This window comes from Macaca mulatta, chromosome 14 (genome assembly GCF_049350105.2).
Source record: "Macaca mulatta isolate MMU2019108-1 chromosome 14, T2T-MMU8v2.0, whole genome shotgun sequence".
Lineage (NCBI taxonomy): Eukaryota > Metazoa > Chordata > Mammalia > Primates > Cercopithecidae > Macaca > Macaca mulatta.
The window spans coordinates 48,664,900-48,680,908 of NC_133419.1; the positions used below are offsets into that span (position 1 = coordinate 48,664,900).

At 51.3% G+C, this 16,009-nt stretch overlaps 1 protein-coding gene across 50 annotated transcripts in view; it reads left to right on the top strand.

The window, feature by feature from the left end:
* The window catches only part of PLEKHA7 (pleckstrin homology domain containing A7), a 246,417-nt gene extending 230,663 nt beyond the window's left edge, over nucleotides 1-15,754 (top strand). For 22 of the 50 annotated variants that reach the window (XM_077963192.1, XM_077963195.1, XM_077963201.1 and 19 more), the window contains 9 exons: nucleotides 1,901-2,092; nucleotides 2,188-2,305; nucleotides 3,232-3,335; nucleotides 3,832-4,032; nucleotides 6,754-6,912; nucleotides 9,320-9,453; nucleotides 10,257-10,399; nucleotides 12,024-12,134; nucleotides 14,046-15,754. In XM_077963192.1, the coding sequence (XP_077819318.1) occupies nucleotides 1,901-2,092; nucleotides 2,188-2,305; nucleotides 3,232-3,335; nucleotides 3,832-4,032; nucleotides 6,754-6,912; nucleotides 9,320-9,453; nucleotides 10,257-10,399; nucleotides 12,024-12,124 (1,152 nt within the window). In that variant the 3' untranslated portion in view covers nucleotides 12,125-12,134; nucleotides 14,046-15,754. Of the gene's footprint in view, nucleotides 1-1,900; nucleotides 2,093-2,187; nucleotides 2,306-3,231; nucleotides 3,336-3,831; nucleotides 5,468-6,753; nucleotides 6,913-9,319; nucleotides 9,454-10,256; nucleotides 10,400-12,023; nucleotides 12,135-13,095; nucleotides 13,151-14,045 lie in introns of those variants that run through there. The other 28 variants (XM_028833604.2, XM_077963185.1, XM_077963189.1 and 25 more) reach the window with 7 other exon arrangements.
* Nucleotides 15,755-16,009: the final 255 nt, after the last annotated feature.

Below are 16,009 nucleotides of genomic sequence, written 5' to 3' on the forward strand. Positions count from 1 at the left end.
GATGGTCACAGAGGCTTCTCCTCAGCTTGGTCATCTGTGGCGCTCAGGCAGGGCTTTCTCAGCTTGGGTGAGCATCAGGATCACCAGGAGAGGTCCTCTCTCCTAGGAATATATGTGTGTTTGCCAGTTTTACCATTTGTTTTATTACTTGCTTGTTTTTAACACTTCTAAGATGGGCGTTGTGGTACGTGACTGTAGTCCCAGCTACTGGGAAGGCTAAGGCAGGAGGATCATTTGAGTCCAGGAGTCTGAGGCTGCAGTGACCTGTGATCACACAGCTGCACTCCAGCCTGGGCAATACAGCAAGACCCTGTCTCAAAACAAAACCCATTTATATTTGTGAAACAATAATACCCATCCTGAAAATGACATAAAACAGGATTATATAATTTAATGAATAACAATAAAGAGACCACCTGTTTTATACCAACAGCTGGACTAAGAAATAGAACACTGCCAGCAACCAGAAGCCTCTGGGTTCTTTCCCAGGTCAAGCTGCTTCCTGTCTGCCAGAAGTAACAACGATCTTGACTTTTTGGATAATAATCCCCCCCCTTTTTTTTTTTTTCAGTTTTAGTACCTGTGCTGACTTTCCTAGACACTGTGATTATGCTGGTGTATAATTCTATACTCTTTTGTATCTTGCATCTTTTCTTCAACATTATGTTTGTGAGATTTATATACATTGTTGCATGTGGCTATAGTTCTTTTATTTTTATTTGACTTACTTTCTTGAGTTTAATGTTTTTTAAAAAATAAATTAGATGATATTCTTAAAGGATACAAAAGCAAAAGATATAAAAAAGTACATAATAACATGTCTCCTTCCCACCCTCTGCCTCCAGACATTCCATTCAATCAAAGGCAATCGATGTTTTATGTTTATCTTTCTGGGGTGCTTTTTAGAAATTGGTGATTCATATGTCTTGTCAGGATTAGAAACTGTGGATCCTTGGAGAACCAGTGGGTATCTTAGGCAGATTGCTTAACTTTCCCACATCAGTGAAGCATATTGCTTTAGAAGATTGTTGATAAGCCTTTGCTTTGGAGTGCTCTTTCCTGAACTTTCCAAGAGCTTGGAGTGCCCTTTCCTGAACTCTGCAAAATTCTTAAAACCAAATTAGACTGAGAAAGAGGGAATTTAGGAGGTGGAAGGCGTGATGGTCATTAGTCCTGCGAGTGGGTATTCATGGCAACCAGGGGCCGGTCTGTCAATATGTAGAGGAACCACAGCCCTCACAGAGCATTGTGGACAGGGAGTTTCAAGGAAAATGGTTGCATTCATCACATTCTAGGGAATCAGCTGCATGGTAGGCAGTGAGTCACTCATGCTGACCGCCTGTTCTGAGTCAGGAAGGAGGAAATATTTTGTAACCATGCACATTTCTGATAGAAAGGCCAGGAGGATGTAGACTTTGTCCTTGTTCAGGTCTCTACCCTGCTGAAGGAGCCAGAGCTTATGCAGGGCCAGTGAGCCAGCTCAGGCTAAGCTGAGTGGGTAGATGTTATTCTCCAGGTGGGTGGTGCTGTCATAAGCATGGAAGTCAGGGCAGGGTTAGCAGCCTGCCTGCAATGTGCACTCCAGGTGAGCGGAGGGAGCAGTTTGGCACAGCACCAAGGGTATGGACCCGGGAGACTTGAGTCCTGGATTTTGGGACAGTTATACAGGTAACACTTTGCAGAATAGAAACTGTATACATCTGAGGGGATAGAGGAGCAGAGGCATGTCCCTTCTTCACTGCTCCTCCTGGGGAAGTGTGAGTGCTCCTTGGCTGAGGCAGCCATGTTCTGTGGCTCTGATGTGGCCTGTTCCTGCCCTTTAAACCTCCACTGTGGCAGTACCCAGCAGTCCTCCCTCCAGCTCTGTCTCACTGACCACTGGTCTGGTTCTCTTTCTCAGCAGGAAGATGAAGCCCCTCCCAGGCCCCCACTCCCCGAACTCTACAGCCCAGAGGACCAGCCCCCGGCCGTGCCGCCTCTGCCGAGAGAGGCCACCATCATCCGGCACACGTCTGTGCGGGGCCTCAAGCGGCAGTCAGATGAGAGGAAGCGAGACCGGGAGCTGGGGCAGTGTGTGAACGGGGACTCCAGGGTGAGCAGGGGACCCTGGGACTGCCACTCTGCATGTGGGGAAAGGGAAGGGGGTATGACACTGGCAGGTCACATCACCTGGGTCTCTGCCCACAGGTGGAGCTGCGGTCGTATGTCAGTGAGCCTGAGCTGGTGACCCTCAGCGGGGACATGGCCCAGCCCTCCCTGGGACTTGTGGGCCCTGAGAGCAGGTACCAGACGCTGCCAGGCAGAGGTAAGGCAGGGTCCTCCCTGGAGTTTCTCTGGGAATCCCACCACACTGCTTCCAGCCCTCAGATGGTGCCTCGTACCCTTCTGTCTGCAGCTCCAGGCCTAGGAGTGAGCAGCAGCTCTCAGGGGGCTCTGGGCTGCCAAGAGGGAGGACCTGGCCTGCCTTCCTCTGGCCCACATCATGATTCTCTTCCTCTTTTGTTATATCTGTCCCCAGGAACAATGATAATAGCAGTTACTAGAAAGCCTGGCACTGTTTAAGTACTTTATATAGACATGATATTCACAACAATCCTATGAGGAAAGTACTGTCATCCCCATTTTAGAGACACAGAAACTAAGGCCCAGGGAAATTAAATAACTTGCCAATTAGCTGATCATTGGTGGAACCAGAAGACCATCCCAGTGCTCTGGCTCCAGAGTCACTGCACCCTGCAGGCTGGGTTGCTGGGTGGCTGCCACCAGCTTGTCCATCTCAGACCTTCCAGAGTGCTTCTGTCTCTCGAATGAACCCTCAATGAACCCTTTCCTTAAATGTCTTCTTGCCAGTTGAGTGTCCTCACTTTCCTCCTCACCCCAAGTTGGGTTGTGCAGGGTGCCTAAGAATAGATCAGGGAGTGAAGGGCATTCCTGCCCCTCCAGTCTTTCCACCTGCCAGGCAGCCCAGTCATCTGCATGTAAGGAAAGCCTGCGGTGGTCCACAGATCTGCAGGGACACTGCCCTCCATCAGGGACAAAGGTCACCCCTGGGCTGGCCCCCATCCTCTATTGGGGACCTTGCTCTTCCAGGCCCTGGGGAGGAAGAAGAGAAGTAAGGGTGGGTCATTGGCTGGGTGCTCTTGGTCCTCCTACAAGAATGTGTGATGAGGGAGAAGCGGGAACCCACCCACACCAGCACAAACATGCTCGCACTTCTCTTTCCTCACGAAGGGCTGTCAGGGTCCATGTCAAGGCTCCAGCAGTCGTCCACCATTGCTCCCTACGTCACACTCCGGAGGGGTCTCAATGCCGAAAGCAGCAAGGCGACCTTCCCTGTGAGTGGCCTTGAGCTGTCGAGGACCTCCCTGCTCCTTCACATGGGGAGGGAGGGTCTCCCAGGGGGACAGTAACTGGCCATCCCGTCAGCCCTGGGGATGGCCTCTGGGGTGGCCTCAGCCCCTCCTGAGCTCCCTGTCACCCACTGCCCACCAAGGAGGGCGTCCTGCCTTTCTCTCTGGCCTGTCAGGGTGGCAGGAGGGAGCTCAAGAAGCCTGCACCCTGGGTTCTGGCCTCACTGGACAGGCCTGAGCCTCAGTGTCTGCATCTGCAGAATGGGTTCTGCTCAGAAAGCTCCTGAGGGTTGGGGGCATCGTGTTGCTTAGAGGAAATAGTTCTCTAAGTCCAAGAGGAGCCCAACTAGAGTGTGCATGTGTGTGCATGTGCATGTGCATGTGTATGAGAGACAGCGGGAATGCAGCCAGCGGGGTGGCTGTCCTCTGCATGCCCAGCCCAGCTGTTCTGTGTCTCTCTTGCCTGCCTCCTCTTCCTCAGAGACCCAAGAGTGCCTTGGAGCGCCTGTACTCAGGGGATCACCAGCGGGGCAAGATGAGTGCGGAGGAGCAGCTGGAGCGCATGAAGCGACACCAGAAGGCCCTGGTCCGAGAGCGCAAAAGGACACTGGGCCAAGGGGAGAGGATGGGCCTGCCCTCATCTCGCTACCTCAGCCGGCCACTCCCTGGAGATCTTGGCTCAGTATGTTAGGAGGGGCCAGGAAGTGGGGCAGGGACAGGGAGCCGAGTGCCCCTCAGAGTCCCCCAAACACAAGCATATCACACCTCCCGGTGAGCGAGCCGTCCATTGACCTAAATGGTTGAGGGAACACCCCACGGGGCTGTTTGTCCGCGACACAGGCTGGACAAATGCCTGGTTAGAGGCTGACCTGAACCAGAGCTGGAGTGAGGATCAAACAGGCCCAGGAGCCTGAGGAAACACCCAGTCAGTCCTCCCAGCTGCGATGGAGAGGGGTCTTTGCAGGCATTCAGAATCTCAGCAGAATTCAGGATCTGGGAATACAGGGTTCAGAGAGGAGAGGAGGAAGATGGTGACATGATTTGATTAGAAGCACAAGCAAACCGATCAGCCTCCCACACCTGCCAGCAGATGCTGTGTGAGGGCGCTGGAGCACCGGGTCACCCCCCTGCCCCAAGGGCCACTGGTCTCCCTGGGCTTGCAGTGCAGAGGCCTCAGGGGTGTCAGGGAGAGCTGGAGAGGCCTGTGCTGCTCCCTGGTGGCGCTTCCTGGCGCTGTGCCCTGTCCACAGTCACCTTAGGTCCCTTTGGAAATGTTCCATTTGACTTTTCCCTGTTGTGTGAAATCCCATGTTTCCCTAAACCTCTAGCCTGATTGTTCTTTCCCTAATTCATTGCACAAGCTCCTTTGCTTTTAGTGTTACCGCTCGTTGCCTCTCTAATCCTGCCTGATTGTGTTTACAGAAGCTTCTGATTTGCATTGAACGTGCTCTAACTGGCCTGTGCTACTTGTTACCGGGCTTGTAATAGCGGTTCTTGTCTCCATAGCCCGTTGAGTGTTCCCAGATGTGACTCACCTTTCTGCTGCCCTCTTCATGCAGGCCTACTGACTCATAATTCACTTGTCCCAAAAGCCACCCCACAAGCCTGAGACAACCTGCTGCCCGAGGCCACAGTCATTGGCAGAGGTCTGGGCATTATTGATTTATAAAAATCCATGCCTTACACCTGGACGGTAGACAGGGACTTCAGAGACTGCACGTTTGAATACAGTCTCCCAAGACTGAGGTGGTTCGGTTTTAATTCCTCTAGTCCAATCACACAATTTCTTTTGGAAAACCTTTTGTGTTTCTGGTATTTAATAACTTGAAGGGATAGCAAAATATACTGTGTATTCAGAGGGCCTCTCTGCAGCTGTTAGCTCAGACACCAAAGGGGTAAGACCCAGGGCATTCATATCTTTAAAAGCTGCAAACCTGGTAACTTTTAAACTTTTAAAACAAATGTCATATGGGGTAACACTGACCTTTTATAATTTGATGTCTCAAATGTAGAGATTATTTAAAACTCGTAACTTGAATACCTTGTAATATTTCTCTTAAAAAAAAAAGACTTGTGTAAGTCTCTGCATCAACGCCAATAAACATGTTGCTTAATAATAATGGATTGGCGTGGTTCTTCCCCAGGATACCTTGTAGAGTCTAGTGAACTTTTCCTGTTTGTGGAAACAATCAGGCTGGGTTTAAATGAGGACTTATCTCTATTTGGACCATTTGTGAGCATGTAAGGAAATGAGTGTTTTCTTTGTGAATCATTAAATTGATTTTTTCATCCTTGGAACTTCAATTGCCTAATCCTTTCCAACAATAATTGGAAACCGTCACCTAAGAGCGATTACACTGATTTGAGGTTATTATTGAGAGCTTGTGCATGAATGGGTGAAATGTGCAAATATGGCTCTGGGTTTGGGGTTTTGGAGGGACTTGAGGAGGCATCAAAGACAATCAGGACCATTTGGGGGGCTTTGAGGTGGATGGATGGGAGAGAGGAGGTGACCTGGGATAGATAAGCATCTGCTTTGGTTCTGCTCAGGGGAAGAGAGATTTTGAGCCTACTCTATTCTCAACAACCTGCTCAGAGGTCAAAGGCCTGTGAGGATGCAGGTCCTGGGTCAACAGGAAACCACCACGGAGCTGGACAGTCATGGCTGGATCTTATGGGTTAGATTTTCCCTTTTGGGAAGCTTGTTACAAAGTTGATACTATGAAACAGACTTAGAAACATTCCATTTGATTTAGCATTTCAATTTTATATGATTTAGTGTTTTTTTTTCTAATTTAAAGAAAACATCTATCTCAAATAGATGGATCTCACACAGCAGTTTGTCTGCCTCATTGGCTCCAAGCTGCCCTTGCTTGTACCTCCCCAGCCCTGCTGTGAGTGCGATATCCCCCACCTACAAATGTTACCTTGTTGAAAATTTCCAATAGAAAGACCCTTGGTTATTCCTCTTGCTTAGCAGGGCCTTGAAGGGCATGTTTTTCCATTAACTCTGAGCCTGAGGCATATGTCTCCTGAACCAGCTGTAGAGAGTGGAAGAGGCAAATCCCTTCTCTAGAACTCTGTCCCAAGTTGTTTGGAGGTCACCCTCTCTGGGAGCCTTCTGTTTCCCTGGGGGCCACTGTAAGCCTGAAGTCATGAGTCTTAGACCTATGCCCCGAGAGTGTGTGTTTGAAACCTCTGGGAACCCAGATCAGAGAGCAATTAGCAGTCTGGAACAACCCATATGAAGGGGACAGCGGCTTCGTTCTCTATTACACATACAGCTTTTCCCTAATGGGATCACAGGTTCATCTTCCAAAGAACCCCATGGAAAAAGGTGACCAGCTGGGCCCTTTCAGCAGTCAGAAAGCGACTACGTTTAACCCTCTTGTTCTGTTGCCAGTGGAAGCGTGAGCAGGACTTTGACCTGCAGTTGCTGGAACGGGTCGTGCAAGGGGAAAAAAAGGACAAGGAGGAGAATGGCTGGTTGAAAGTGCAGGCCATGCCTGTCACTGAGTTGGACCTGGAGCCTCAAGACTATGACTTGGACATCAGCAGAGAGGTGAGGGCAGGCGCTTCCTTCATGTCCTCCAGGAAACATGGCCTTCAAGCTCCCAGCCTGATCCACCTTCCCACTGTGGGGTATCACCCTGAACAGGGACATGGCTCAGCTTCAGTGTGGCCTAGGAGAATGGATGGATAGCAGCTTGAGGCAATGAAAGGAGGCCAGACGTTTCAATGAAGGTTCAAATCTCTCTCTAATTTAGGGCAAATTGTAATTTTAGCTTCTCTGTGCCTCAGTTTCCTCAACAGTGAAGTGGGTTGTGAAGAGGATTAAGTGACTCCACATGTTCTCTGGAGGTTTAGCGACCAAAGCAATCAAAGCCACATAGTAGGCACGTGAGCAGCAGTTGCTGTTGTTAGGAATGTTCCCTGCAACACCAGGGATTGGCTTTGCAACACCAGGGATTGGCTGGTGAGGCCAACTTGGGCAGTCTGACTAGGGGAAAATGGGGGGCAGGTTTGAAAATCACAGGTGAAAATTTCCAGCCATGATAGAAGCTAGGGAACAGTGCAGTGTTCTGGTCTGAATTCTTCTGGTGCCCTCTGGTGGCTTATGTGCATCATGACAGGGCAGGCCCAGGAGAGCAAGTAACTGCTGGATCTACCCATCAAGAAATGTCTCTACCCAAGGGGAGAGAAAGGGAACTCAGGGTATGACACAGTCAACATCTTCAAGACGTAGATGGTCTCCTGGGGCCTATGTCGATGCTATTCCTAAGCTTTGCAGGGCAGTGTCTATGGCTGCTTGGTTCACCTTTGTATCCCTAGCCCCTGGCACAGGGCCTGGCACACAGTGGGTGCCTGGTACATCTTTGCTGCATGAAGACTGTGTGGAATGAATCACACAGTGACCTGTAAATGTACCAAAAGCATTTGTACAAGGACTTGGCCTGCCTGGAAATGGCACAAGAGGAAATGTTATCACCACATGAAGGATGGATCGAGGCGAGACCTCAATAAAACTTTTCCCCAGGTCTGTGTGATAGGAGAGTGAGTACTGAGGAGGACCTTGTCTTCTGGAGCCTTCCTGCTGTCTTAAGAGGCAGCGCCAGGCCTATTCACAAGCTGATTTGCCAATGGTATCTACCTGACTCAATATGTTACGGGTTCCTGTGGTCTTTGGGAACAAAGAAACAGCGTGTGGATAAGATAAGTGTCTATAGAGTTGCTGAGTTTTGGGGTCTGCTGGGGCTCTAGGAGTTAACAAGGCTGGTCCCCTGCTCAAGACCTTGTTGTTTTGCCATCTGAAACAGCCAAAGGTCTGTTGTGTTCTTAGATTCACAAAGGAAGCCCCGACATGCTGCCTTGGCAGGGGAAGTGTGTTCTGTAGTGTCCTGATTGCCTGCCAGTCCAGGGAAAATGTTCTTCCTTATCTCTAACCTAAATTCCTCCTGCTACAATGTAATCTACTTCCTTCCTCTAAATCTGTCCTCATTGGAGTAACAGAGAAGAGCTTATTTCTTGCCATCTCCAGCAGCGCAAAAGGGCTGCCTGTGGGTTTAAATCCATGACCAGGTTTGCCCTGGGATTGGGTTAAGCCCGTTTTTAGGAGCTTCAACTTACCCCATTTTAGTGTGCTTTTGTAATTCAGGGAGGAAAAAGTTCCTGGAGCATGCAAAAGCTTCCTTTAGTGTTCTTAGTCCAAGCAAAGTTTCACCAAGCCAAGTTTGCCACTAGTTCTACGGGAGATGCTGGTGAGGTGGAATTTGGGGCTGTCTTCCTCTGGCCAGCAGTAGATTCAGCATAGCTGCCTCCTGTCTAGATCAGAAGAGCCTTTTTAGGGACAGAAAGCACCATCACATCCTTTCATTCACCCACCCGTCAATCATCCATTTATCCATTATCCATCCATTCAGGGAGATTTAGTTGGAGGGCTACTAAGTACTAAGTCCATGCATTAGACAGAGGGAGACAATGGCGAACGGAAAGTGAGGGGGTGGAGGGGATCAGAGAAGGCTTCTCAAAGTGAGGTTGAAAAGATGAGAGTCAAGGTAACAAAAGGGAGAGCTTCCCAGATGGAACAGAGGCCCCACTGTGGGCGGGGAACTGGAGGGGCTGGTTGATCAGTGGCTGCAGAGGTCATCAGGGGTCAGGTCACTTAGGGCCTTGACGGTGGCATTAAAGATGATCATTTTCCCGAGAGCTTGTAGTCTAACTATCTTGCCCTTCCCTTCCGCCAGCCTGTAGGAGGTTGTCTGGTGGAGTGGAAAGAACACGAGCTTTGGAGTCGGACTCAGGTTCAAACCTGGATTCCACAACTTACTAATTTTGTGATCTTAGCAAGTTACTTAGCCTCTGTGGACTCCGCTTGTTTCCCATGGTGGGAGGGGACGGGGATGGGAAAAGCGAGTCCTAAACCCAGACATCTGAGTGTCTCCCTCTGCCACCTCCTGGCCTCTCCCCAGTTGTCCAAACCAGAGAAGGTGTCAATCCCTGAGCGCTACGTGGAGCTAGATCCCGAAGAGCCACCTAGCCTTGAGGAGCTGCAAGCGCGTTACCGCAAAGCCGAGAAGATCCGCAACATCCTCGCCCGGTCAAGGTCAGTCCTCGCTTACTCAAGTGTTGGCAGGTCACCCTGACCCCAGGTGGTGTCTCTACCATGTGGGCCCTGGGCCAGGCTGGCTGGGATGCATGTTTTGCCAAGTCTTCGTCTCAAGTAAGCCCTACTCATTGGAGGGGGCAGGCTGGTACATTGCCAGCAGATCAGCAAGGAAGCTGCCTAGGTCATCTGGAAAGGCCTACAACATTTGTAGAGGCTTCTTGTCCTGGGCTTTCACCTCCAATTCTGTGTCCCAAGTGACCCTAGCAAGTGAGGAGAGTGGAGCCAAGCATGGCGTGAAGCGGAGCTAGTTGGAGATCAGCTCCAGTGATGGTCCTCCCAGCATTTGGGCCTGTGCACCCTCATGCAGACCAGCAGATCAGAGCCAAGGGTCCCAGCCTTGTCCCTAGGGCACCAGAGGCATTGCCCACTCCCCTGGATGCTGGCCTGGGGCCCTCTGAAGTGACTTGACTATCCCCTCAGCCTCAATAGCTTCAGAAACTTAATCTTGTTTGTATGCCTCCATTTCAGAGCTGGCTTAGTCATTTCATGTCTGAATTTAATAAGAGCCTCCAGCTAGATCTGTGAACTTAAGGTCTGTGGCCTTCCCAAAAGAGGAACAAAGCTGTGATCGTTTGGGTGTTTCGGGGAAAGCATGTACCTTTGTCTAGGGAGAAAGTACCCACAGTTTTTGTCTGAACCCCCTCAAAATGTTGAGAACCTCTAGGCCAGGGAGACCCTCCACTCCTGAGGCTGCTGCCCAGGGCAGGAGGGCCCATGGTCTGCTTCCGACCCTCCTGCAGCATGTGCAACCTGCAGCCGACCTCAGGCCAGGACCGGAACAGTGTGGCTGACCTGGACTTGCAGCTGCAGGAGCAGGAGCGCATCATCAACATCTCCTATGCCCTGGCCTCCGAGGCCTCCCAGCGTAGCAAGCAGGTGGCAGGTAAGGCCATGGCCCAGCCCCCAAGGCCTGGATCCTGCCCACTGCACCTGTGGACTTGGGCCCAGCATGGCCTGTTCCAGAGCCAGTGGAAAATCAAGTGTCAAGGATGGTAGTTGAGGGTCAGTGGTGTGTTCCCCTGACCACTGGGCATCCTGTCCCATGAGCACAGCAGGACTTGGAAGGGAAGGTGGGGCAGGCCACACAGTGGGGGAGACCAAGGGGGCCCAGAAGCTCAGAAGTATCAGGGGAAGGTGGTCCCAGGAGGAGCAGTGCTGCTACCCCACTTCCTCGGAGACTATGAGCTAAGAGCAGGCTTTTCAAGGTTCTGATCCAAGGGGCTAAGGTTTCTGACCTCATGAAGAAGGGGGCAGGAAAGTGGTTGATGCTTGAATTTCTTGCTGGAGTAAGGCAGAAGGGGGCCCTCCAGACCTCCCTGGTCCGCTGCCTTGGTCTCTAAACTAAAGCCAGTGTTCACCTTGTCAGAGTGTATTGTGCCAGAAAGTATGGGACGAAAAACATAACACCATGGGATGAGAATATGTGTGTGTGTGTGTGTGTCTCAGTGTGTGTCTGTGTACGTGTGTCTGTGTGTATGTGTGTCTCTGTGTATAAAAGGGCTGCTCTTTCTCTCAGTCAGGAAGGAGACTGCAGGCTCCTCCTTCCACTCACAACTCACCTGCCTGTGTGTGCCTTGTGCCTTCACAGTTCACCTGGTACCATTTCTCCCCCAGTGCAGAGGCCACTGTGTGTCTGGGTGGTGCTCCTGGCCAGGTGTGCTCCTTCTGGGGAGGGGGCAGCCATAGAGCCTGAAGTGGTGTCATGGCCCCTACCAATTCTCCAACCCTGGCCAAAGGGTCTAGAAGTAGCCAAGGATGTGGCTGGCAGAGCCCTCAGAGGCCTGGGCCTGGGGGGTCTGGTCTGGGGATCAGAGAGCTTTGCTGTGGCCCCAGAAGGCCATGAGAGTGACTGACAACAAGGGGAGAGGCCATAGTCATAGTCAAAACCTGTTCTCTGTCCCCTACAGCCTGATCCTGCACAGTCCTTGAAATCTCTGCTGTCCTCAGTCCCTTCGAGCACATGCTGAGTGGGCTGAGAGTTGGCCAGTGTGGTGTTCTGGGACTAGGGATGCAGGAGATGACTCATCCAGACCTCTCCTCCCAATGACCCTGGGGCTCATCTTAGCAGCTTTTGAGCTCCTTCTGGGGAGGGTTCGAGCAGGGGCGGCTCCCCCACCATACCGTGCCCTCCTCTCGCCTTGCTTGCTCTAACCCTGGGGGGTCTGCCATCCTCAGCCTCCTTACTGCCAGCAGATGAGCGCCCCCAGCCCTAATATGCTGTGACCAGTTCCCAGGGCCTTTCTCCCTTCCTAGTCAGAGATGATTTTTGCTGCAGTCTTTCCTCACTCTCGATCCCTCTCTCCATCTCAGAAGCATATCCAGGAACTGCAGGTTGACCCATCTGGTTCCCCACCAGGCCCCATGAATCTGTCCCTCACCCTCAAGCCCAGGCCCTTCATGGTGGGCAGCAGGGCCCATGCCACCGCAGCCTGCCAAATGGGGCATCTGGTGCTGCAGGAGCTGACGAGGAGTCTAACACACCGCTTAATTCCTGTTGCCCCATCTAGCGCAGCAGCTGGCCCTCCTCCCGCCTAAAGGCCCCCTGTCTCCCAGGACGGTGCCACCTTACCCCCCTTTAACCAACGGACTCCACTACACCTTTGTCTAACACCTTCCAAGTAAGACCCCCTGCCTGGTGTGCCCCTGCCTGCTCCCTGTGCCTCCCTAGCGCTGAGCTCCTCACCTCCCTGCTGTGCTGAAATGATTGCAGTGCCACCTGCTGACGCCTCCTTCCACTGGCAAAGCGGCCGCTGTGGGGACTGTCCTGACTGGTAGGCAGGTGGGAAAGTGATGCTTTTTAGGAACTGAGTCCTCAGTGGCTGTAATACAATAGGGACTGAGCGATACACCCTGCTGCCTCCCTGAAATCTCTAGAACCAGAACTATGCCCCCAACCCTTGCTCTCCTCAGTAGGGCAGCCTGATGCCCAAGAACCAGTGCAGCCCACACTGCCAGCCTCAGGGGACTGGAAGAGTTAGATCTTGGCCTTTCAGGGCTTTGGCCAAAGAAATGGAAGAACTGTAAGATTGGGAAAAGTCCAGTTCTACAGATGAGGAAACTGAGGCCCAGTGAGGGGCCGGGGCTCATTCCAGGTCACAAAGAATTGGTGTCAGTGCAGAGGCTGGGACTGCCCTTTTGGTCACTGGGCACTTTAAGAGGGAGAGAAAGGGAAGCCCAGGGCAACGTGAAATTGGCCGTCAGCCAGGCAGAAAGCTCTGGCACCACCCCTACCAAGCCCTCCCCATGTGGGCATCTAGTGATGAGAGGCAGTGCGGGATGAGGAGGGAGCCCTGCAACAGGAGGCCGGCATCTGGTCCAGTCTCAAGTGAGTTCTTGGCCTGAGCCTGTTGCTTTGGAGCCCATTGGTTCACCTGGACAGGGGAAGGTCAGACTGGTGGTCTGGGCAGTCCTTTCCCTGACATCGCATCCCACTATCATTTTGCAGGGCTTTCCCCTCTCCTTCCTTTACATATACTGTGGTTAACATTGTTGAGTGCCTGCTGTGTGCCAGGCATTGTGCTAAGCATCTCTTTTGATCCACACAACAACCCTATGAAGATATTTCCCCCCATTTTACAGATGAGAAAACAAAAGCTCAGAGACCTTGAGGGATTTGCGCAAGGAATCACAGCTTGTAAGTGCTGGGGTTTGAACCCCTTTGATATGAGTTCAGAGCCTTTGTTCCCCATCACCACTCATGGATTCATCTGGGCCGCCCTGAGCAGCTCTAAGTGTTTGGAGAAAGAAGTGAAAAGAGGGAGAGAGTGTTTGTGCTGCAGGAAACAAAGCATGATTTTTTGTCAGGTGTCCATCCTGGGTGCTCCTCCTGCCTCACAGCAGAGCTAGCAAGTCCCTGCCAGCCTGAGCATGGAAGGACGAGGCCAGCCTCCTTGGGCCAGGTTCTAGGAGGTGTGGAGGAGATGATTGAGGAGCCATAGGGAAGTGCTCTAGCCAGGTCCATTGTGAAGGCCACGGTTGGGGGTGTGGCTTTCTCCTACAGATCTGAGCACAGTAGCAGCGCTCAGGCACAGAGAGGCAGGAGGGAGACTCTGTTCCTACTGGGTTTTGGTGCCCCCATGGCTGTGAGATCGGCCTTTTATACCCTTTTTGGAGTACTGCATTTCTTCTTACCCTCACAGCATCCTTGTTAAGAAGTGGGTATGACCACCATGTTTTTTAGGTTAGAAAAACAAGGCCCACAGAGGTCAAGAGCGCTACCCACATTCAATGAAGGGCAGGGCCAGACTGCACCCTTATTAGAGTCTTTGCCCTATCAGGATGGGGACCTAATTTAGGGGCCAGCATGTGTCTAGCAGTGGAGTAGGGGTGCAGGGAGGGCGGGGTGAGAGCCCCATGTGTCCTAGAAGCTGAGGGTCCCACAGCGGCGGCCGCATTGCCGGAGCCCCCTGCTCTGCTGCTCTGCCTGTCCGCCTATCTGCCATTCTGTCATGTGTGTGCAGACGTGCCTGTTCCCTGGATGTGAGCAGGGCTCCTGCCAGCTTCTCACTGTCGCCTGTGCTTTTTGCCAGCCCAGGCAGTGACTGACCCGTGACTCAGCACACGAAGGAGAAGCCTGGAGCCAGGGGCCCAGTGGAACCAGCTTCCTCCAAGGAGAAGACCTTTCTGCCCCCAAGGAAACCACTTCCAGCTGAGCAGGGAATCTGGCTGGAGGAAGGAGCAGCTTACTGACTACAGGTGTTCACCACAGACCAGGTCCTAATATGCACCCACTGGTTTAGCTCAGACTCCTCTCTACATATGAATGGCAAAGGCACTTTTGATACACACTGTAAAATACACTGTATTTTAGAATCAGAATCTATTTTCTAATGTTCACCTCAAGGGCTGAGTGGCAGGAAGGGTGAGGATGCAGGACTTTGCAGCTGCACATACAGATTCGGGTACTTTGGGTGACAGGTGTTGGGGGGTGAGAAGGGCGGGGCAAGCAGAGGCTAGTCCAGCTTCCAATGACCTTAGGAGAAAGTGAGATTTGAAGAGGTGTTCCCAGTAGACTCCAGCAAGAGGCTGGTTGGCGTGCTGTCTGGGAGTAGAGGGAACCTTGGCTGCAGAGATCAGCTGTCCCTGACCTGATGACCCGCTCTATGTGAAACTCCACCAGGATCGCACATGGAGCCCAAGTCTGTGCCTTGCCCCTTGGGTTTGGCTTAGGGGCAACAGTGTGTTCAAGAGTACTGGGGCCCACAGGCTTCCCTCAGCAAAGGGCTCTTGTCAGAAAGAAAAAAGCAGTTTGCTTTCTCTCTCTTTTTTTTTTTTTTTTTTTGAGACAGAGTTTCACTCTTGTTGCCTGGGCTGGAGTGCAGTGGCGCTATCTCGGTTCATCGCAACCTCTGCCTCCCGGGTTCAAGCGATTCTCCTGCCTCAGCCTCCTGAGTAGCTGGGTTCTTACAGGCATGTGCCACCACACCCAGCTAATTTTGTATTTTTAGTAGAGACGAGGTTTCTCCATGTTGGTCAGGCTGGTCTTGAACTCCCGACCTCAGGTTATCCACCCGCCTCGGCCTCCCAAAGTGTTGGGATTACAGGTGTGGGCCACCACGCCTGGCCTGCTTTCATTTTTAACAGTACACATTGAAGTACAGAAAATGTGAGAGGAAGCAACTTTCATTGTATTATAGCAATAAACTCCATACTGGGTGACATCTACCTAGAAATCCCTTCCCTCCAACCAGGCCATGATGGGAACCTTTGCGGCCTGCCCTTGGAGAATCCCGGGTTGGCTTCCCTGGGACTCAGGTCTGGTGGCAGGAGGGCAGCAGTGTGCCCCCACCATCCCTCATGGCCATAATGGCAGGACTTTGATTTGACTTCCAGCCCCACATGAGGAGGGGGGCTACCAAGCCAGGTGCAGTGTTTGTGGCCCTTTATTTAAGTTGTGTTCTTATATTATTCTGCATATAAAAAATGACGTTTAAATGGAAATACAACAACAACAAAAACCTCCATTGGGTGGAGCCACACTTTAAATGAAAATTTCTCTTTGACTATGCTCAGAAAAAAAAATAGAATTTTGAATATATTTAGCAGTTGTTGTCTATTTTTAACTAACTCCATATGCTGCCAGTATCGACTTCATGACATTTGCCAAAATAAAATTTTATTTTTGCCTTTGTAAGATTTTCTTGGAGAAAATGAAATGAATATTTTGCAAGAAAAAGTTAATTTAAAAATGTAATGGTTTGCAAAAAAATGTGATGTACAGATTAAAATATTAACCTGATACGTTTCCTGTTTCTCGCTGGCTATAGTCTCTGGTGAGTGGCCTGTGTACATTTGTTTCCATTTCTTTGGAAAATCCCCACTGTCAGCTCTCGGTCCTGCTTCTATTTACCTATGAAAAGTTTCTTCTGGTGATGGTTCCTTGACATTTGATCGACTGTAGAGGCCTGGAGTGAGGAGGCCTGTGCTTCTGGGCCCCTGGCTAGGCTTCCACAGCTGCTCAAGGCAACCCCCTACCCCATCCCAGTCAAGGAGC